General features: G+C 45.1%; 2 protein-coding genes across 2 annotated transcripts in view; both read right to left on the reverse strand.

Annotated features, from left to right (window-relative positions):
* The window catches only part of LOC115187885 (CUB and sushi domain-containing protein 3-like), a 1,475,978-nt gene that overhangs the window by 678,936 nt on the left and 773,711 nt on the right, over nucleotides 1-23,331 (reverse strand).
* The window catches only part of LOC115187874 (exostosin-1a-like), a 110,929-nt gene that overhangs the window by 25,039 nt on the left and 62,559 nt on the right, over nucleotides 1-23,331 (reverse strand). The window contains exon 2 of the mRNA XM_029746911.1: nucleotides 10,309-10,402. Coding sequence (XP_029602771.1) covers nucleotides 10,309-10,402 — 94 coding nt within the window. The remainder of the gene's footprint in view (nucleotides 1-10,308; nucleotides 10,403-23,331) is intronic.

The raw sequence follows: 23,331 nt of genomic DNA on the forward strand, positions 1-23,331 counted from the left end.
CACCACTAGTATTGTGTCTGGTTCCATGAGGACAGGACACCACTAGTATTGTGTCTGTTTCCATGAGGACAGGACACCACTAGTATTGTGTCTGTTTCCATGAGGACAGGACACCACTAGTATTGTGTCTGTTTCCATGAGGACAGGACACCACTAGTATTGTGTCTGGTTCCATGAGGACAGGACAGGACACCACTAGTACTGTGTCTGTTTCCATGAGGACAGGACAGGACACCACTAGTATTGTGTCTGGTTCCATGAGGACAGGACAGGACACCACTAGTATTGTGTCTGTTTCCATGAGGACAGGACACCACTAGTATTGTGTCTGGTTCCATGAGGACAGGACAGGACACCACTAGTATTGTGTCTGTTTCCATGAGGACAGGACACCACTAGTATTGTGTCTGGTTCCATGAGGACAGGACACCACTAGTATTGTGTCTGTTTCCATGAGGACAGGACAGGACACCACTAGTATTGTGTCTGTTTCCATGAGGACAGGACAGGACACCACTAGTATTGTGTCTGTTTCCATGAGGACAGGACAGGACACCACTAGTATTGTGTCTGTTTCCATGAGGACAGGACACCACTAGTATTGTGTCTGTTTCCATGAGGACAGGACACCACTAGTATTGTGTCTGTTTCCATGAGGACAGGACAGGACACCACTAGTATTGTGTCTGTTTCCATGAGGACAGGACACCACTAGTATTGTGTCTGTTTCCATGAGGACAGGACAGGACACCACTAGTATTGTGTCTGTTTCCATGAGGACAGGACAGGACACCACTAGTATTGTGTCTGGTTCCATGAGGACAGGACACCACTAGTATTGTGTCTGGTTCCATGAGGACAGGACACCACTAGTATTGTGTCTGGTTCCATGAGGACAGGACACCACTAGTATTGTGTCTGGTTCCATGAGGACAGGACAGGACACCACTAGTATTGTGTCTGTTTCCATGAGGACAGGACGAGACATCACTAGTATTGTGTCTGGTTCCATGAGGACAGGACAGGACACCACTAGTATTGTGTCTGGTTCCATGAGGACAGGACACCACTAGTATTGTGTCTGTTTCCATGAGGACAGGACAGGACACCACTAGTATTGTGTCTGTTTGCATGAGGACAGGACAGGACACCACTAGTATTGTGTCTGTTTCCATGAGGACAGGACGGGACAGGACACCACTAGTATTGTGTCTGGTTACATGAGGACAGGACAGGACACCACTAGTATTGTGTCTGTTTCCATGAGGACAGGACGAGACATCACTAGTATTGTGTCTGGTTCCATGAGGACAAGACAGGACACCACTAGTATTGTGTCTGGTTCCATGAGGACAGGACACCACTAGTATTGTGTCTGTTTCCATGAGGACAGGACAGGACACCACTAGTATTGTGTCTGTTTCCATGAGGACAGGACAGGACACCACTAGTATTGTGTCTGTTTCCATGAGGACAGGACAGGACACCACTAGTATTGTGTCTGTTTCCATGAGGACAGGACAGGACACCACTAGTATTGTGTCTGGTTCCATGAGGACAGGACACCACTAGTATTGTGTCTGTTTCCATGAGGACAGGACACCACTAGTATTGTGTCTGTTTCCATGAGGACAGGACACCACTAGTATTGTGTCTGCTTCCATGAGGACAGGACAGGACACCACTAGTATTGTGTCTGGTTCCATGAGGACAGGACAGGACACCACTAGTATTGTGTCTGTTTCCATGAGGACAGGACACCACTAGTATTGTGTCTGTTTCCATGAGGACAGGACACCACTAGTATTGTGTCTGTTTCCATGAGGACAGGACACCACTAGTATTGTGTCTGTTTCCATGAGGACAGGACAGGACACCACTAGTATTGTGTCTGGTTCCATGAGGACAGGACAGGACACCACTAGTATTGTGTCTGTTTCCATGAGGACAGGACAGGACACCACTAGTATTGTGTCTGTTTCCATGAGGACAGGACACCACTAGTATTGTGTCTGGTTCCATGAGGACAGGACACCACTAGTATTGTGTCTGTTTCCATGAGGACAGGACACCACTAGTATTGTGTCTGTTTCCATGAGGACAGGACAGGACACCACTAGTATTGTGTCTGTTTCCATGAGGACAGGACAGGACACCACTAGTATTGTGTCTGTTTCCATGAGGACAGGACAGGACACCACTAGTATTGTGTCTGGTTCCATGAGGACAGGACAGGACACCACTAGTATTGTGTCTGGTTACATGAGGACAGGACACCACTAGTATTGTGTCTGGTTCCATGAGGACAGGACACCACTAGTATTGTGTCTGGTTCCATGAGGACAGGACAGGACACCACTAGTATTGTGTCTGTTTCCATGAGGACAGGACAGGACACCACTAGCACTGTGTCTGGTTCCATGAGGACAGGACACCACTAGTATTGTGTCTGTTTCCATGAGGACAGGACAGGACACCACTAGCACTATGTCTGGTTCCATGAGGACAGGACACCACTAGTATTGTGTCTGTTTCCATGAGGACAGGACACCACTAGTATTGTGTCTGTTTCCATGAGGACAAGTGGAAGTCAAAGCAGCGTGTCCCTGTCCCTGGTGTCAGTACTAATGACACTAATGCAGTCCCTGCCTGCCTGCTGAACCATCTAATAACGCAAATTATCGTCAGCAAAAAACAACAAGAAATCATCCCAGACATGTGATCAGTGGGTTTGGGGCTTTAAAACATGCTGCACCATCTGGCCGTCTGTTTCCTCAGCAGAGCTTCCTACTTCCTTTCTGCTATAACAGCATAGAGACCATTTTATTCACGCACCGCACAGCAAGACATTACCTGCCAACTCTATAGTCATTAAAATAGACTAATTCATTACCTGCCAACTCTATAGTCATTCAAATAGACTAATTCATTACCTGCCAACTCTATAGTCATTAAAATAGACTAATTCATTACCTGCCAACTCTATAGTCATTAAAATAGACTAATTCATTACCTGCCAACTCTATAGTCATTAAAATAGACTAATTCATTACCTGCCAACTCTATAGTCATTAAAATAGACTAATTCATTACCTGCCAACTCTATAGTCATTCAAATAGACTAATTCATTACCTGCCAACTCTATAGTCATTAAAATAGACTAATTCATTACCTGCCAACTCTATAGTCATTCAAATAGACTAATTCATTACCTGCCAACTCTATAGTCATTAAAATAGACTAATTCATTACCTGCCAACTCTATAGTCATTCAAATAGACTAATTCATTACCTGCCAACTCTATAGTCATTCAAATAGACTAATTCATTACCTGCCAACTCTATAGTCATTCAAATAGACTAATTCATTACCTGCCAACTCTATAGTCATTCAAATAGACTAATTCATTACCTGCCAACTCTATAGTCATTCAAATAGACTAATTCATTACCTGCCAACTCTATAGTCATTCAAATAGACTAATTCATTACCTGCCAACTCTATAGTCATTCAAATAGACTAATTCATTACCTGCCAACTCTATAGTCATTCAAATAGACTAATTCATTACCTGCCAACTCTATAGTCATTCAAATAGACTAATTCATTACCTGCCAACTCTATAGTCATTCAAATAGACTAATTCATTACCTGCCAACTCTATAGTCATTCAAATAGACTAATTCATTACCTGCCAACTCTATAGTCATTCAAATAGACTAATTCATTACCTGCCAACTCTATAGTCATTCAAATAGACTAATTCATTACCTGCCAACTCTATAGTCATTCAAATAGACTAATTCATTACCTGCCAACTCTATAGTCATTCAAATAGACTAATTCATTACCTGCCAACTCTATAGTCATTCAAATAGACTAATTCATTACCTGCCAACTCTATAGTCATTCAAATAGACTAATTCATTACCTGCCAACTCTATAGTCATTCAAATAGACTAATTCATTACCTGCCAACTCTATAGTCATTCAAATAGACTAATTCATTACCTGCCAACTCTATAGTCATTCAAATAGACTAATTCATTACCTGCCAACTCTATAGTCATTCAAATAGACTAATTCATTACCTGCCAACTCTATAGTCATTCAAATAGACTAATTCATTACCTGCCAACTCTATAGTCATTCAAATAGACTAATTCATTGCATTGCCAGGGACTTTTTGCTCAAATTGTTGTTTTTATTGTGAGTAAAGTACCGTGGTAAACAAAAGCCTATGTTTCATTTGAGCCTATAAGAATGTGTAAATGTTTATGCAAATGTTTTTGTTTGCGTGGCGTGTTTGTTTGTGTGTGTGTGTGTGTGTGTGTGTGTGTGTGTGCGTGAGTCCGTGTGTGTGTGCGTGTGTCACTCTCTGTAGAGGCTACAGCCCTGTCAGCCAGGGGGTGTGTCCAAATAGAGGCTACATCCCTGTCAGCCAGGGGGTGTGTCCAAATAGAGGCTACAGCCCTGTCAGCCAGGGGGTGTGTCCAAATAGAGTCTACAGCCCTGTCAGCCAGGGGGTGTGTCCAAATAGAGGCTACAGCCCTGACAGCCAGGGGGTGTGTCCAAATAGAGGCTACAGCCCTGACAGCCAGGGGGTGTGTCCAAATAGAGGCTACAGCCAGGGGGTGTGTCCAAATAGAGGCTACAGCCCTGACAGCCAGGGGGTGTGTCCAAATAGAGGCTACAGCCCTGACAGCCAGGGGGTGTGTCCAAATAGAGGATACAGCCCTGACAGCCAGGGGGTGTGTCCAAATAGAGGCTACAGCCCTGTCAGCCAGGGGGTGTGTCCAAATAGAGGCTACAGCCAGGGGGTGTGTCCAAATAGAGGCTACAGCCCTGACAGCCAGGGGGTGTGTCCAAATAGAGGCTACAGCCAGGGGGTGTGTCCAAATAGAGGCTACAGCCCTGACAGCCAGGGGGTGTGTCCAAATAGAGGCTACAGCCCTGACAGCCAGGGGGTGTGTCCAAATAGAGTCTACAGCCAGGAGGTGTGTCCAAATAGAGGCTACAGCCCTGACAGCCAGGGGGTGTGTCCAAATAGAGAATACAGGCCTGTCAGCCAGGGGGTGTGTCCAAATAGAGGCTACAGCCCTGTCAGCCAGGGGGTGTGTCCAAATAGAGGCTACAGCCCTTTCAGCCAGGGGGTGTGTCCAAATAGAGGCTACAGCCCTGTCAGCCAGGGGGTGTGTCCAAATAGAGACTACAGCCCTGTCAGCCAGGGGGTGTGTCCAAATAGAGGCTACAGCCCTGTCAGCCAGGGGGTGTGTCCAAATAGAGTCTACAGCCCTGTCAGCCAGGGGGTGTGTCCAAATAGAGGCTACAGCCCTGACAGCCAGGGGGTGTGTCCAAATAGAGGCTACAGCCCTGACAGCCAGGGGGTGTGTCCAAATAGAGGCTACAGCCCTGACAGCCAGGGGGTGTGTCCAAATAGAGGCTACAGCCCTGACAGCCAGGGGGTGTGTCCAAATAGAGGATACAGCCCTGACAGCCAGGGGGTGTGTCCAAATAGAGGCTACAGCCAGGGGGTGTGTCCAAATAGAGGCTACAGCCAGGGGGTGTGTCCAAATAGAGGCTACAGCCCTGTCAGCCAGGGGGTGTGTCCAAATAGAGGCTACAGCCAGGGGGTGTGTCCAAATAGAGGCTACAGCCCTGACAGCCAGGGGGTGTGTCCAAATAGAGGCTACAGCCAGGGGGTGTGTCCAAATAGAGGCTACAGCCCTGACAGCCAGGGGGTGTGTCCAAATAGAGGCTCCTAGATGGCTTCAGAAAGTTTTTCTTTCTTTTGACTATTTTCTACATTGTAGAATAATAGTGAATATATCGAAACTATGAAATAACACATATGGAATCATGTAGTAACAAAAAAAGTGTTAAACAAATCAAAATATATTTTACATTTGAGATTCTTCAAAGTAGCCACCCTTTGCCTTGATGACAGCTTTGCACACGCTTGGCATTCTCTCAACCAGCTTCACATGGAATGCTTTTACAGCAGTCTTCAAGGAATTTGGGTTCAACTGGGTTGAGATCGGGTGATTGTGGAGGCCAGGTCATCTGATGCAGCACTACATCACTTTCCTTCTTGGTCTGGGTCTTCATTTCCTGTGGTGGTCCTCATGAGAACCAGTTTCATCATAGCGCTTGATGGTTTTTGCGACTACACTTGAAGAAACATTCAAAGTTCTTGAAATTCTCCGGATTGACTGACATTTGTGTCTTAAGTAATGATGGACTGTCGTTTCTCTTTGCTTATTTGAGCTGTTCTTGCCATAATATGGACTTGGTATTTTACCAAATAGAGCTATATTCTGTATATCACCCCTTCCTAGTCACAACACAACTGATTGGCTCAAACGCATTAAGAAGGAAAGAAATTCCACAAATTTACAAGGCACACCTGTTAATTGAAATGCATTCCAGGTGACTACCTCATGAAGCTGGTTGAGAGAATGCCAAGAGTGTGCAAAGCTGTCATCAAGGCAAATAAAATTTGTTTAACACTTTTCTGGTTACTACATGATTCCATATGAGTTATTTCAGAGGTTTGATGTCTTCACTATTATTCTACAATATAGTAAAAAATAAAGAAAAACCCTGGAATGAGTCGGTGTGTCCAAACTGTTGACTGGTACTGTATAAGGGGACAGTAGATGGTGATCTATATGGGGACAGTAGATGGTGATCTATATGGGGAAGGTAGATGGTGATCTATATGGAGACAGTAGATGGTGATCTATAAGGGGACAGTAGATGGTGATCTATATGGGGAAGGTAGATGGTGATCTATATGGAGACAGTAGATGGTGATCTATAAGGGGACAGTAGATGGTGATCTATATGGGGAAGGTAGATGGTGATCTATATGGGGACAGTAGATGGTGATCTATATGGGGACAGTAGATGGTGATCTATATGGGAAGGTAGATGTGATCTATATGGGAAGTAGATGGTGATCTATATGGGGACAGTAGATGGTGATCTATATGGGGACAGTAGATGGTGATCTATATGGGGACAGTAGATGGTGATCTATATGGGGACAGTAGATGGTGATCTATATGGGGACAGTAGATGGTGATCTATATGGGGACAGTAGATGGTGATCTATATGGGGACAGTAGATGGTGATCTATATGGGGACAGTAGATGGTGATCTATATGGGGACAGTAGATGGTGATCTATATGGGGACAGTAGATGGTGATCTATATGGGGACAGTAGATGGTGATCTATATGGAGACAGTAGATGCTGATCTATATGGGGAAGGTAGATGGTGATCTATATGGGGACAGTAGATGGTGATCTATATGGGGACAGTAGATGGTGATCTATATGGGGACAGTAGATGGTGATCTATATGGGGACAGTAGATGGTGATCTATATGGGGACAGTAGATGGTGATCTATATGGGGACAGTAGATGGAGACAGTAGATGGGGACAGTAGATGGTGATCTATATGGGGACAGTAGATGGGGACAGTAGATGGTGATCTATATGGGGAAGGTAGATGGTGATCTATATGGGGACAGTAGATGGTGATCTATATGGGGACAGTAGATGGTGATCTATATGGGGAAGGTAGATGGTGATCTATATGGGGACAGTAGATGGTGATCTATATGGGGACAGTAGATGGTGATCTATATGGGGACAGTAGATGGAGACAGTAGATGGGGACAGTAGATGGTGATCTATATGGGGACAGTAGATGGGGACAGTAGATGGTGATCTATATGGGGAAGGTAGATGGTGATCTATATGGGGACAGTAGATGGTGATCTATATGGGGACAGTAGATGGTGATCTATATGGGGAAGGTAGATGGTGATCTATATGGAGACAGTAGATGGTGATCTATATGGGGAAGGTAGATGGTGATCTATATGGGGACAGTAGATGGTGATCTATATGGGGACAGTAGATGGAGACAGTAGATGGGGACAGTAGATGGTGATCTATATGGGGACAGTAGATGGTGATCTATATGGGGACAGTAGATGGTGATCTATATGGGGACAGTAGATGGTGATCTATATGGGGACAGTAGATGGTGATCTATATGGGGACAGTAGATGGAGACAGTAGATGGGGACAGTAGATGGTGATCTATATGGAGACAGTAGATGGTGATCTATATGGGGACAGTAGATGGTGATCTATATGGGGACAGTAGATGGTGATCTATATGGGGACAGTAGATGGGGACAGTAGATGGTGATCTATATGGGGACAGTAGATGGTGATCTATATGGGGACAGTAGATGGTGATCTATATGGGGACAGTAGATGGTGATCTATATGAGGACAGTAGATGCTGATCTACATGGGGACAGTAGATGGTGATCTATATGGGGACAGTAGATGGGGACAGTAGATGGTGATCTACATGGGGTTCCCAGTACAGTAGCAGTCATCTGATCCCTCAGAGAGCGGTCCTGGTTGTCCAGGACAGTAGATGGTGATCTACATGGGGTTCCCAGTACAGTAGCAGTCATCTGATCCCTCAGGGAGCGGTCCTGGTTGTCCAGGACAGTAGATGGTGATCTACATGGGGTTCCCAGTAAAGTAGCAGTCATCTGATCCCTCAGGGAGCGGTCCTGGTTGTCCAGGACAGTAGATGGTGATCTACATGGGGTTCCCAGTACAGTTGCAGTCATCTGATCCCTCAGGGAGCGGTCCTGGTTGTCCAGGACAGTAGATGGTGATCTACATGGGGTTCCCAGTACAGTAGCAGTCATCTGATCCCTCAGGGAGCGGTCCTGGTTGTCCAGGACAGTAGATGGTGATCTACATGGGGTTCCCAGTACAGTAGCAGTCATCTGATCCCTCAGAGAGCGGTCCTGGTTGTCCAGGACAGTAGATGGTGATCTACATGGGGTTCCCAGTACAGTAGCAGTCATCTGATCCCTCAGGGAGCGGTCCTGGTTGTCCAGGACAGTAGATGGTGATCTACATGGGGTTCCCAGTACAGTAGCAGTCAGGGAGCGGTCCTGGTTGTTCAGGACAGTCAGTTTCTCTCTGTCTAATCAGCAGCCCTGCTGAGTTCCACTAGTTAATAACGCAGGATGAGAATGGAAGCCTCTGGCGTCGGGACAGAGACATTGTCACGGCTGTCTGAAGAATGGGACCAAGGCGCAGCGTGTGTATCGTTCCACATTTGTATTATAACTGTGAAACTATGCAAGACATACAAATAAACTTAATAAACAAAACAACAAACCGTGACGAAGAGGTGCAACATACACTAACTCAAAATAATCTCCCACAAAACCTAGTGGGAAAAACAACAACTTAAATATGATCCCCAATTAGAGACAACGATGATTGGAGATCATCCCCCAAAAAAAACATAGAAAAAAGAAACTAGAACCAACATAGACATAAATAAACTAGACAAAACCCCCTGTCACGCCCTGACCTACTCTACCATAGAAAATAAAAGCTTTCTATGGTCAGGACGTGACAGACACAGAGGAAGGCTGCTCTCTCCCTCTCTGGCAGAAGCTGTACTGTACTGGCTGTCAGTGGGACCAGCAGAATGAACGAGAGGCCAAACATGGCTATTTCATTTAACAAAAATCCAGGACACTATCAAATGAAAACAGCTTGAAAGTCAATGGCTTATACACACCTAGTGCAAATGTAGTGTGTGTGTGTGTGTGTGTGTGTGTGTGTGTGTGTGTATGTACGTGGTGTGTGTGTGTGTGTGTGTATGTACGTGCTGTGTCTACGTGTGTGTACGTGGTGTGTGTGTACGTGGTGTGTGTATGTGTGTGTGTGTGTGTACGTGGTGTGTGTACGTGGTGTGTGTGTGTGTGTGTACGTGGTGTGTGTGTGTGTGTGTGTGTATGTACGTGGTGTGTGTGTGTATGTACGTGGTGTGTGTGTGTGTGTGTGTGTGTGTGTGTGTGTATGTACGTGGTGTGTGTACGTGGTGTGTGTGTGTGTGTGTGTGTGTGTACGTGGTGTGTGTGTGTGTGTGTGTGTGTGTGTGTGTGTGTGTGTGTACGTGGTGTGTGTGTGTGTGTGTGTGTGTGTGTACGTGGTGTGTGTGTGTGTGTGTACGTGGTTTGTATGTGTGTGTGTACGTGGTGTGTGTGTGTGTGTGTGTGTGTGTGGTGTGGTGTGTGTGTGTGTGTGTGTGTATGTACGTGGTGTGTGTGTGTGTGTATGTACGTGGTGCGTGTGTGTGTGTGTGTGTGTGTGTGTGTGTGTGTGTGTGTGTGTGTGTGTGTGTGTATGTACGTGGTGTGTGTGTGTGTGTGTGTGTGTGTGTGTGTGTGTGTGTGTGTACCTGCAGTGCTTCCAGGAAGCGAAAGGATCCCAGACGTCGTCCCCTGGGAACCAGGCAGAAGGTCGAGTTGTGAAGCATCTCTCTGTAATCATGTCTGAAGACAGAACAGACAGACAGAGTTACACATGAATATGACATGGCATTTAGTAGGCGCGTATCAACAGTGACTTAACAACATAGATTGGCCCCAGCGGGAATTAAAACCAAGACTTTGGCCAACACCAAGCTCTTACAAACTGAGCCACAAAGGACCACAGAGGATTGGAGGAACAGACAGACGTAGGACAGGGTTATAGCTGGGGAGATCTCCAGCATCCAGGGCTGGACAGGGAGGGTTCACATGTCTCTATCTGGGTTAGCTTTGAGCTATGACAGGACAAGAGTTGATTACACAGTGAATGACCCAGTGGTTATTAAAGGCTTCAGTATGCTTCAGTTCGGTTGGCATCCAGACGAAGTCGGCTAGGTGAACCAAACTAGTGTTCTCCCATACTCCCTGAAAAGACCTTTGCTTGAAAAAACTAGAAAAAAAAATTGTGCTGTTTGTCCATTTTGAGATGCCGTAGTCAGTAGACAGAATTAAATCTAAGATAACATCAAAATAAATGACATTTCTTGATTTTTTTTGTCGAGGAGATGTTAGTTTTACATCTAAGATGTTTGGGGCAGTATTTCTCAATGAAAACATTTGTGTGAAAACGAATCGTTTCTCGTTGAATAACAACAACGATTTGATTGAAGAATCCCTCTAGTTGACCAATCACGGACAAAAGGGGTGTGAACTTCGGCTGGCCTTTAGAAAAAAAAACGTATGCCCGAACAGCTGGGGGGAAAAAAACCTTACCCGAAGTCCAAAACAAACAAAAATCTGTCATAATATATTCACTAATTCTTCGGAACTGTTTTGGGCTGGGAAGCACGCAGACCCCTTAAACCAGAGGACGAACACACAGCTTTTATACTCCACCACAGATGGTACCTGATTCCTGGAAATGACATGCTTTAATCTCAGAGCCCTAAAATATATATAACTCCGCCCTCTCAAACACTTTTATCCCTCCTCTTCTCTCCAATCTACAGGTCAGTCAGCACCTCCTCTTCCCTCCAATCTACAGGTCAGTCAGCACCTCCTCTTCCCTCCAATCTACAGGTCAGTCAGCACCTCCTCTTCTCTCCAATCTACAGGTCAGTCAGCACCTCCTCTTCCCTCCAATCTACAGGTCAGTCAGCACCTCCTCTTCCCTCCAATCTACAGGTCAGTCAGCACCTCCTCTTCCCTCCAATCTACAGGTCAGTCAGCACCTCCTCTTCCCTCCAATCTACAGGTCAGTCAGCACCTCCTCTTCCCTCCAATCTACAAGTCAGTCAGCACCTCCTCTTCCCTCCAATCTACAGGTCAGTCAGCACCTCCTCTTCCCTCCAATCTACAGGTCAGTCAGCACCTCCTCTTCTCTCCAATCTACAGGTCAGTCAGCACCTCCTCTTCCCTCCAATCTACAGGTCAGTCAGCACCTCCTCTTCCCTCCAATCTACAGGTCAGTCAGCACTTGGATTAAGGAGATGCTTGGAATTCCTGCGTCGGGCCGTGTATGTGCTGATGTGTGAGTCTGGGGCAGATCTGCTATGAATAGCCCTCATCAGCAGCCCAGTCCAGGGGTCTACCTGAATCCCTCTATCCATCCTGGAGCAGCCTGAATCCACCCTGGATCACTGAGCAGCCTGAATCCACCCTGGATCACTGAGCAGCCTGAATCCACCCTGGATCACTGAGCAGCCTGAATCCACCCTGGATCACTGAGCAGCCTGAATCCACCCTGGATCACTGAGCAGCCTGAATCCACCCTGGATCACTGAGCAGCCTGAATTCACCCTGGATCACTGAGCAGCCTGAATCCACCCTGGATCAGTGAGCAGCCTGAATTCACCCTCTATCCATCCTGGAGCAGCCTGAATCCACCCTGGATCCACTGAGCAGCCTGAATCCACCCTGGATCACTGAGCAGCCTGAATTCACCCTGGATCACTGAGCAGCCTGAATTCACCCTGGATCCACTGAGCAGCCTGAATTCACCCTGGATCACTGAGCAGCCTGAATCCACCCTGGATCACTGAGCAGCCTGAATTCACCCTGGATCACTGAGCAGCCTGAATCCACCCTGGATCACTGAGCAGCCTGAATCCACCCTGGATCACTGAGCAGCCTGAATCCACCCTGGATCACTGAGCAGCCTGAATCCACCCTGGATCCACTGAGCAGCCTGAATTCATCCTGTTTGAGAAGCACACATCTACAAAGCTTCAGATGTTGTAGATTGTATTGAAACTGCGAGACTTGAGGTGTCTGGGAAATGAGGAGGAGGACATTCCACAGCTCTGACACATGACCCCACGTCTGGTTGACCTTGACATGACCTGTGGATTACAGCGCACTGTCCGTCAGGTCTGATACCAACAGGCTCAGAGACAGTTTCTATCTAGAAGCCATCAGACTGCTGAAACACTTGATCTGCCCACCTGCGCTGACGGCTCACCGTTCACACACTCAGTCGCTAGCGTTCACTCCACATTACTGGCCTGTATGACCGAGTGAATAGCAGGAAGCACGTGCTGAATAATCCACTCCAAAATCATCCATTCTGTTTGCAACAAGGCTGATAAGTAACACTTCAAGACAACATGGCCAAAGACATTCACTTTTTTTGCCCAATAATGTTTGTACCATGTTTTGTGCTGCTTCCATGTTGCTGTTACGTTGTGTTGCTACCATGCTGTGTTGCTACCATGCTGTGGTTCTACCATGCTGTGTTGCTACCATGCTGTGATGCTACCATGTTGTGTTGCTACCATGCTGTGTTGCTACCATGTTGTGTTGCTACCATGCTGTGTTGCTACCATGCTGTGTTGCTACCATGTTGTGTTGCTACCATGCTGTGTTGCTACCATGCTGTGTTGTCATGTGTCGCTGCCTTGCTATGTTGTTGTCTTAGGTCTCTCTTTATGTTGTGTTGTCTCTCGCTATGTAGTGGTGTCTCTCTTTATGTAGTGTTGTGTTGTCTCTCTTTATGTAGTGTTGTCTAGTCTCTCTTTATGTAGTGTTGTGTTAGGTCTCTCTTTATGTAGTGTTGTGTTGTCTCTCTCTATGTAGTGTTGTGTTGTCTCTCTTTATGTAGTGTTGTGTTGTCTCTCTTTATGTAGTGTTGTGTTGTCTCTCTCTATGTAGTGTTGTGTTGTCTCTCTCTATGTAGTGGTGTCTCTCTTTATGTAGTGTTGTGTTGTCTCTCTTTATGTAGTGTTGTGTTGTCTCTCTCTATGTAGTGTTGTGTTGTCTCTCTCTATGTAGTGGCGTCTCTCTCTATGTAGTGTTGTCTCTCGCTATGTAGTGGTGTCTCTCTTTATGTAGTGTTGTGTTGTCTCTCTTTATGTAGTGGTGTCTCTCTCTATGTAGTGTTGTGTTGTCTCTCTCTATGTAGTGGTGTCTCTCTTTATGTAGTGTTGTGTTGTCTCTCTTTATGTAGTGTTGTGTTGTCTCTCTTTATGAAGTGTTGTGTCGTCTCTCTTTATGTAGTGTAGTGTTAGGTCTCTCTGTATGTAGTGTTGTGTTGTCTCTCTTTATGTAGTGTTGTGTTGTCTCTCTCTATGTAGTGTTGTCTTAGGTCTCTCTTTATGTAGTGTTGTGTTGTCTCTCTTTATGTAGCGTTGTGTTGTCTCTCTTTATGTAGTGTTGTGTTGTCTCTCTCTATGTAGTGTTGTGTTGTCTCTCTCTATGTAGTGTTGTCTTAGGTCTCTCTTTATGTAGTGTTGTGTCGTCTCTCTTTATGTAGTGTTGTGTCGTCTCTCTTTATGTAGAGTTGTCTAGTCTCTCTCTATGTAGTGTTGTGTTGTCTCTCTTTATGTAGTTTTGTGTTGTCTCTCTCTATGTAGTGTTGTGTTGTCTCTCTTTATGTAGTGTTGTGTTGTCTCTCTTTATGTAGTGTTGTGTTGTCTCTCTTGTCGGGATGTGTGTTATGTCCTATATTTATATTTTATTTATTTGTATTTTTAATTCCAGGCCCCCGTCCCCCGCAGGAGGCCTTTTGCCTTTTGGTAGGCCATCATTGTAACTGACTGTCACATCCTGACCCTAGTAAGATGTCATTTTCTATAGTAGAGTAGGGCAGGGCGTGACAGGGGGTGTTTTTGGGCTGATCTATGTTTTCTAGTTCTATGTTTAAATTCTAGTTTTCTATTTCTATGTTGGATTGTTTGGGGTTGATCTCTAATTGGAGGCAGCTGATCCTCATTTGCCTCTGATTAGAGATCATATTTAAGTAGGGGTTTTTCTCATTGTGGTTTGTGGGTTATTGTCTTTTGAGTAGTGTGTTGTCCTCTCTGCGTCACGGTTTGTTGTTTTGCATTTTCAAGTATTTCAGTGTATTGAATTCAGTTTCACTTTTAATAATTACGTGGAACTACGAACACGCTGCATCTTGGGCCGCTCCTTATAACAACCGTGACACTAACCTGCCCAGTTAAATAAAGGTTAAATAAATAAAAACACGGCCTACGTTAAAAACGACAGGGTTGTGTCAACTCCAACGTAACACAACACAGAGTGAAACCCTCTGCATTGTCAAGTACTGTGGTGGCAGCATCATGTTATGGGTATGTACTGTGGTGGCAGCATCATGTTATGGGTATGTATTGTGGTGGCAGCATCATGTTATGGGTATGTACTGTGGTGGCAGCATCACGTTATGGGTATGTATTGTGGTGGCAGCATCACGTTATGGGTATGTATTGTAGTGGCAGCATCATGTTATGGGTATGTATTGTAGTGGCAGCATCATGTTATGGGTATGTATTGTGGTGGCAGCATCATGTTATGGGTATGTACTGTGGTGGCAGCATCATGTTATGGGTATGTACTGTGGTGGCAGCATCATGTTATGGGTACGTATTGTGGTGGCAGCATCATGTTATGGGTATGTATTGTGGTGGCAGCATCATGCTATGGGTGTGTATTGTGGTGGCAGCATCATGTTACGGGTATGTACTGTGGTGGCAGCATCATGTTATGGGTGTGTACTGTGGTGGCAGCATCATGTTATGGGTGTGTACTGTGGTGGCAGCATCATGTTATGGGTATGTATTGTGGTGGCAGCATCATGCTATGGGTATGTACTGTGGTGGCAGCATCATGTTATGGGTGTGTACTGTGGTGGCAGCATCATGTTATGGGTATGTATTGTGGTGGCAGCATCATATTATGGGTATGTATTGTGGTGGCAGCATCATGTTATGGGTATGTATTGTGGTGGCAGCATCATGCTATGGGTATGTACTGTGGTGGCAGCATCATGTTATGGGTATGTATTGTGGTGGCAGCATCATGCTATGGGTATGTACTGTGGCGGCAGCATCATGCTATGGGTGTGTACTGTGGCGGCAGCATCATGTTATGGGTATGTATTGTGGTGGCAGCATCATGTTATGGGTATGTATTGTGGTGGCAGCATCATGCTATGGGTATGTACTGTGGTGGCAGCATCATGTTATGGGTATGTACTGTGGTGGCAGCATCATGTTATGGGTGTGTACTGTGGTGGCAGCATCATGTTATGGGTGTGTACTGTGGTGGCAGCATCATGTTATGGGTGTGTATTGTGGTGGCAGCATCATGCTATGGGTATGTACTGTGGTGGCAGCATCATGTTATGGGTGTGTACTGTGGTGGCAGCATCATGTTATGGGTATGTATTGTGGTGGCAGCATCATGTTATGGGTATGTATTGTGGTGGCAGCATCATTCTATGGGTATGTACTGTGGTGGCAGCATCATGTTATGGGTATGTATTGTGGTGGCAGCATCATGCTATGGGTATGTACTGTGGTGGCAGCATCATGCTATGGGTATGTACTGTGGTGGCAGCATCATGCTATGGGTATGTATTGTGGTGGCAGCATCATGCTATGGGTATGTACTGTGGTGGCAGCATCATGCTATGGGTGTGTACTGTGGCGGCAGCATCATGTCATGGGTATGTATTGTGGTGGCAGCATCATGTTATGGGTATGTATTGTGGTGGCAGCATCATGTTATGGGTATGTATTGTGGTGGCAGCATCATGTTATGGGTATGTATTGTGGTGGCAGCACCATGTAATGGGTATGTATTGTGGTGGCAGCATCATGTTATGGGTATGCTTGTCACCGGCAGGGACTGGGGAGTTTGTCGGGATTGAAATAAATATGAAAGGAGCAAAGCCCAGGTAAAAAGGAAAACCCACCTCAGTCTTCTGAAAACCTAAACCTGGGATAGAGATGTATTTTTCAGCGGGACAATTACACACATTGAACCCAGTAAACTGATAGATTGATGAGTTCTAGTGTATGAACCCAGTAAGCTGATAGATTGATTAGTTCTCGTGTATGAACCCAGTAAGCTGATAGATTGATGAGTTCTCGTATATGAACCCAGTAAACTGATAGACAAGACTAGTCCAGAGATGTCTTCCCAGCCGTGTAGTAATAACACAGTTATGTTCACACAGCCCAACAATGTCCTGTTTATCTAGCTAGCCTGTTGTGTTTACTAGTTGCCTTAGAAACACTGAGAAACACGCTGTTACTTTGTTCACATGACGAGTCTGAGTTGAATCACCTTCACCATAAATCAGACGAGTAGAAACTACGGGAAGCAGAGAGTGACATTTGACAGATGTGGGACAATCTGTACTGTGATAATTATTGTGTAATTAGACCCTGAGGAAGCGGTACCTAGCCTGAAGATCGCTAGTCAAGCCAAGAGAGAGCTAGGCCTATGTATTAGAGCATGTATAGGCCCTGAGGAAGCGGTACCTAGCCTGAAGATCTCTAGTCAAGCCAAGAGAGAGCTAGGCCTATGTATTAGAGCATGTATAGGCCCTGAGGAAGCGGTACCTAGCCTGAAGATCTCTAGTCAAGCCAAGAGAGAGCTAGGCCTATGTATTAGAGCATGTAGAAGCCCTGAGGAAGTGGTACCTAGCCTGAAGATCTCTAGTCAAGCCAAAAGAGAGCTAGACCTATGTATTAGAGCATGTATAGGCCCTGAGGAAGCGGTACCTAGCCTGAAGATCTCTAGTCAAGCCAAGAGAGAGCTAGGCCTATGTATTAGAGCATGTATAGGCCCTGAGGAAGTGGTACCTAGCCTGAAGATCTCTAGTCAAGCCAAAAGAGAGCTAGACCTAGAGCATGCATAGAGCCTGAGGAAGCCAAGAGAGAGCTAGACCTATGTATTAGAGCATGTATAGGCCCTGAGGAAGCGGTACCTAGCCTGAAGATCGCTAGTCAAGCCAAGAGAGAGCTAGACCTAGAGCATGTATAGACCCTGAGGAAGCAGTACCTAGCCTGAAGATCTCTAGTCAAGCCAAGAGAGAGCTAGACCTAGAGCATGTATAGACCCTGAGGAAGCGGTACCTAGCCTGAAGATCTCTAGTCAAGCCAAGAGAGAGCTAGACCTATGTATTAGAGCATGTATAGACCCTGAGGAAGCGGTACCTAGCCTGGAGATCTCTAGTCAAGCCAACAGAGACCTAGACCTATGTATACAGCACCCTCGACAACTACTGTGATTATTATTATCTGACCCTGCTGGTCGTCTATGAACGTTTGAACATCTTGGCCATGTTCTGTTATAATCTCCACCCGGCACAGCCAGAAGAGGACTGGCCACCCCTCAGAGCCTGGTTCCTCTCTAGGTTTCTTCCTAGGTTTTGGCCTTTCTAGGGAGTTTTTCCTAGCCACCTTGCTTCTACACCTGCATTGCTTGCTGTTTGGGGGGTTTTAGGCTGGGTTTCTGTACAGCACTTTGAGATATCAGCTGATGTAAGAAGGGCTATATAAATACATTAGATTTGATTTAGATACATGAAACAGAGAGCCATTCCTGGCCCTGGCAGGGAGAATCCCATGCTGTTTATCACATTGCACTCGTTATCCAAACGTTGGCTTAAAAGGCAGAGCATGATGGGTACTGTGTGATCATCACTGCTACTGAGCTGTCAGGGCTAGATGGTTCTAGAACCAGCTGCATATTGCCCTTCTCTGTGGCTCTAACAGATCAGAGGACATCTCAGATCTCTACCATCAACACGAGGACTACATGCACTGTACGTCCCCACCTATCCTGTCCCACGGACACATACTGACATCTGGTCTGACGCAGGGTAATGTATAGATGAGGCCATACATCATCATGAGAACGGTAATGTATAGATGAGGCCATACATCATCATGAGAACGGTAATGTATAGATGAGGCCATACATCATCATGAGAACGGTAATGTATAGATGAGGCCATACATACGGCATCATGAGAACGGTAATGTATAGATGAGGCCATATACACATCATCATGAGAACGGTAATGTATAGATGAGGCCATACATCATCAAGAGAACGGTAATGTATAGATGAGGCCATACATCATCATGAGAACGGTAATGTATAGATGAGGCCATACATACGGCATCATGAGAACGGTAATGTATAGATGAGGCCATACATACGGCATCATGAGAACGGTAATGTATAGATGAGGCCATACGTACGTCATCATGAGAACGGTAATGTATAGATGAGGCCATACATACGCCATCATGAGAACGGTAATGTATAGATGAGGCCATACATACGGCATCATGAGAACGGTAATGTATAGATGAGGCCATACATACGCCATCATGAGAACGATAATGTATAGATGAGGCCATACATACGGCATCATGAGAACGGTAATGTATAGATGAGGCCATACGTACGTCATCATGAGAACGGTAATGTATAGATGAGGCCATACATACGGCATCATGAGAACGATAGGTTTTTGGCCTTTCTCAGGAGTTTTTCCTAGGGAGTTTTTCCCAGCCACCGTGCTTCTTTCACATGCATTGCTTGCTGTTTGGGGTTTTAGGCTGGGTTTCTGTACAGCACTTTGAGATTTCAGCTGATGTACGAAGGGCTATATAAATAAATTTGATTTGATATAGATGAAGCCATACATACGCCATCATGAGAACGGTAATGTATAGATGAGTGATGTATAGTCTGACCTAGCTATCTGGAGATGAATGGACTAACAGGAAGTCACTATGTGGTAGTCTGACCTAGCTATCTGGAGATGAATGGACTAACAGGAAGTCATTATGTGGTAGTCTGACCTAGCTATCTGGAGATGAATGGACTAACAGGAAGTCATTATGTGGTAGTCTGACCTAGCTATCTGGAGATGAATGGACTAACAGGAAGTCATTATGTGGTAGTCTGACCTAGCTATCTGGAGATGAATGGACTAACAGGAAGTCATTATGTGGTAGTCTGACCTAGCTATCTGGAGATGAATGGACTAACAGGAAGTCATTATGTGGTAGTCTGACCTAGCTATCTGGAGATGAATGGACTAACAGGAAGTCATTATGTGGTAGTCTGACCTAGCTATCTGGAGATGAATGGACTAACAGGAAGTCATTATGTGGTAGTCTGACCTAGCTATCTGGAGATGAATGGACTAACAGGAAGTCATTATGTGGTAGTCTGACCTAGCTATCTGGAGATGAATGGACTAACAGGAAGTCATTATGTGGTAGTCTGACCTAGCTATCTGGAGATGAATGGACTAACAGGAAGTCATTATGTGGTAGTCTGACCTAGCTATCTGGAGATGAATGGACTAACAGGAAGTCACTATGTGGTAGTCTGACCTAGCTATCTGGAGATGAATGGACTAACAGGAAGTCACTATGGATAAGAGCCTCTGCTAAATTACTCAAATGTCAAATGTAATGTATAAATCAGTCCTATAGCTTTGAGTTATGGCAACACTTAGGCCAAATCACAAATACCTAAACATGTTTTGATTTACAGTAAAGTACAACTGCATACAAGAATAGTAAAACAAAATCTTTCATTAGAAGGCATAATAACCAGTCGAGTGAATGTACTTAAAAATGTACATTGAAGCATGTGTTCCCCACCTGAGATGTTTTCAGGTAAAGACGGAAACGAACAACCCCCCAGCTACCACCTCTGATGCACAATATTGATTTTCTTCCGTCTGAATAAGTTCACAGACAGAATCCCCAGAGTCACATCAAATGACATGTTCTGTTTATCAAATGTAGAAGTTCTTCCATGCAGAGAAACTGTCAATAGACTGTCAGCAGGTTGTCAACCAGTCACCCGATAAATCATCGAGTCGTCTCTGAAAATACTAATTTATCATACAAGGCTGATAACACATCTGATTGTCTCTGATTGGTTTAGGCCTAGACACTCTCCAGGGGAAGAATACAGGGTGGTTATAAAGTCTCTGTTCTCCTAATGACAGGGTGGTTATAGAGAGTCTCTGTTCTCCTAATGACAGGGTGGTTATAGAGAGTCTCTGTTCTCCTAATGACAGGGTGGTTATAGAGAGTCTCTGTTCTCCTAATGACAGGGTGGTTATAGAGAGTCTCTGTTCTCCTAATGACAGGGTGGTTATAGAGAGTCTCTGTTCTCCTAATGACAGGGTGGTTATAGAGAGTCTCTGTTCTCCTAATGACAGGGTGGTTATAGAGAGTCTCTGTTCTCCTAATGACAGGGTGGTTATAGAGAGTCTCTGTTCTCCTAATGACAGGGTGGTTATAGAGAGTCTCTGTTCTCCTAATGACAGGGTGGTTATAGAGAGTCTCTGTTCTCCTAATGACAGGGTGGTTATAGAGTCTCTGTTCTCCTAATGACAGGGTGGTTATAGAGTCTCTGTTCTCCTAATGACAGGGTGGTTATAGAGAGTCTCTGTTCTCCTAATGACAGGGTGGTTATAGAGAGTCTCTGTTCTCCTAATGACAGGGTGGTTATAGAGTATCTGTTCTCCTAATGACAGGGTGGTTATAGAGTCTCTGTTCTCCTAATGACAGGGTGGTTATAGAGTCTCTGTTCTCCTAATGACAGGGTGGTTATAGAGAGTCTCTGTTCTCCTAATGACAGGGTGGTTATAGAGAGTCTCTGTTCTCCTAATGACAGGGTGGTTATAGAGTCTCTGTTCTCCTAATGACAGGGTGGTTATAGAGAGTCTCTGTTCTCCTAATGACAGGGTGGTTATAGAGAGTCTCTGTTCTCCTAATGACAGGGTGGTTATAGAGTCTCTGTTCTCCTAATGACAGGGTGGTTATAGAGAGTCTCTGTTCTCCTAATGACAGGGTGGTTATAGAGAGTCTCTGTTCTCCTAATGACAGGGTGGTTATAGAGAGTCTCTGTTCTCCTAATGACAGGGTGGTTATAGAGAGTCTCTGTTCTCCTAATGACAGGGTGGTTATAGAGAGTCTCTGTTCTCCTAATGACAGGGTGGTTAGAGAGTCTCTGTTCTCCTAATGACAGGGTGGTGTTAGAGAGTCTCTGTTCTCCTAATGACAGGGTGGTTATAGAGAGTCTCTGTTCTCCTAATGACAGGGTGGTTAGAGAGTCTCTGTTCTCCTAATGACAGGGTGGTTATAGAGTCTCTGTTCTCCTAATGACAGGGTGGTTATAGAGAGTCTCTGTTCTCCTAATGACAGGGTGGTTATAGAGTCTCTGTTCTCCTAATGACAGGGTGGTTATAGAGAGTCTCTGTTCTCCTAATGACAGGGTGGTTATAGAGAGTCTCTGTTCTCCTAATGACAGGGTGGTTATAGAGAGTCTCTGTTCTCCTAATGACAGGGTGGTTATAGAGAGTCTCTGTTCTCCTAATGACAGGGTGGTTATAGAGTCTCTGTTCTCCTAATGACAGGGTGGTTATAGAGAGTCTCTGTTCTCCTAATGACAGGGTGGTTATAGAGAGTCTCTGTTCTCCTAATGACAGGGTGGTTATAGAGAGTCTCTGTTCTCCTAATGACAGGGTGGTTATAGAGTCTCTGTTCTCCTAATGACAGGGTGGTTATAGAGAGTCTCTGTTCTCCTAATGACAGGGTGGTTATAGAGTCTCTGTTCTCCTAATGACAGGGTGGTTATAGAGAGTCTCTGTTCTCCTAATGACAGGGTGGTTATAGAGTCTCTGTTCTCCTAATGACAGGGTGGTTATAGAGTCTCTGTTCTCCTAATGACAGGGTGGTTATAGAGTCTCTGTTCTCCTAATGACAGGGTGGTTATAGAGAGTCTCTGTTCTCCTAATGACAGGGTGGTTATAGAGAGTCTCTGTTCTCCTAATGACAGGGTGGTTATAGAGAGTCTCTGTTCTCCTAATGACAGGGTGGTTATAGAGAGTCTCTGTTCTCCTAATGACAGGGTGGTTATAGAGAGTCTCTGTTCTCCTAATGACAGGGTGGTTATAGAGAGTCTCTGTTCTCCTAATGACAGGGTGGTTATAGAGTCTCTGTTCTCCTAATGACAGGGTGGTTATAGAGAGTCTCTGTTCTCCTAATGACAGGGTGGTTATAGAGAGTCTCTGTTCTCCTAATGACAGGGTGGTTATAGAGTCTCTGTTCTCCTAATGACAGGGTGGTTATAGAGAGTCTCTGTTCTCCTAATGACAGGGTGGTTATAGAGTCTCTGTTCTCCTAATGACAGGGTGGTTATAGAGTCTCTGTTCTCCTAATGACAGGGTGGTTATAGAGTGATTGTGGTTTACACTGCAATGTTCATAAGAGGTTTAAACTCAAACAAAAGTTCAATCAAAATGGCCACAATTGTTGTTTTTCTCCTGACCACCGTTTGTCAGCTTGTGAAGAAGTGCTAACATTCACAACACAGTCCTCTTCCAGTGGACTTCAAAGCAGAGTAAACGTTCAGACCTTAAACACTGCTGTTTACATGACATTTATTCCACAATCTGTCATGGATTGGACATCAAACACGACTCAGCTAACAGAAGAGAGATTCACACTGATACAGGAAGTCCCAAGATAACACAGGAAGAGTAGAGAGAACATTGTGATTCCAACGTTACAGATTCGGTACTGACGTAATCCAGGTTAAATCTCTTTCTGGGTGAACACGAGAGCGAAACGTCCACCTGGGATAGAAAAGGTAAAGGAGCATGAATTTAAAATACATTC

This window comes from Salmo trutta, unplaced genomic scaffold (genome assembly GCF_901001165.1).
Source record: "Salmo trutta unplaced genomic scaffold, fSalTru1.1, whole genome shotgun sequence".
Lineage (NCBI taxonomy): Eukaryota > Metazoa > Chordata > Actinopteri > Salmoniformes > Salmonidae > Salmo > Salmo trutta.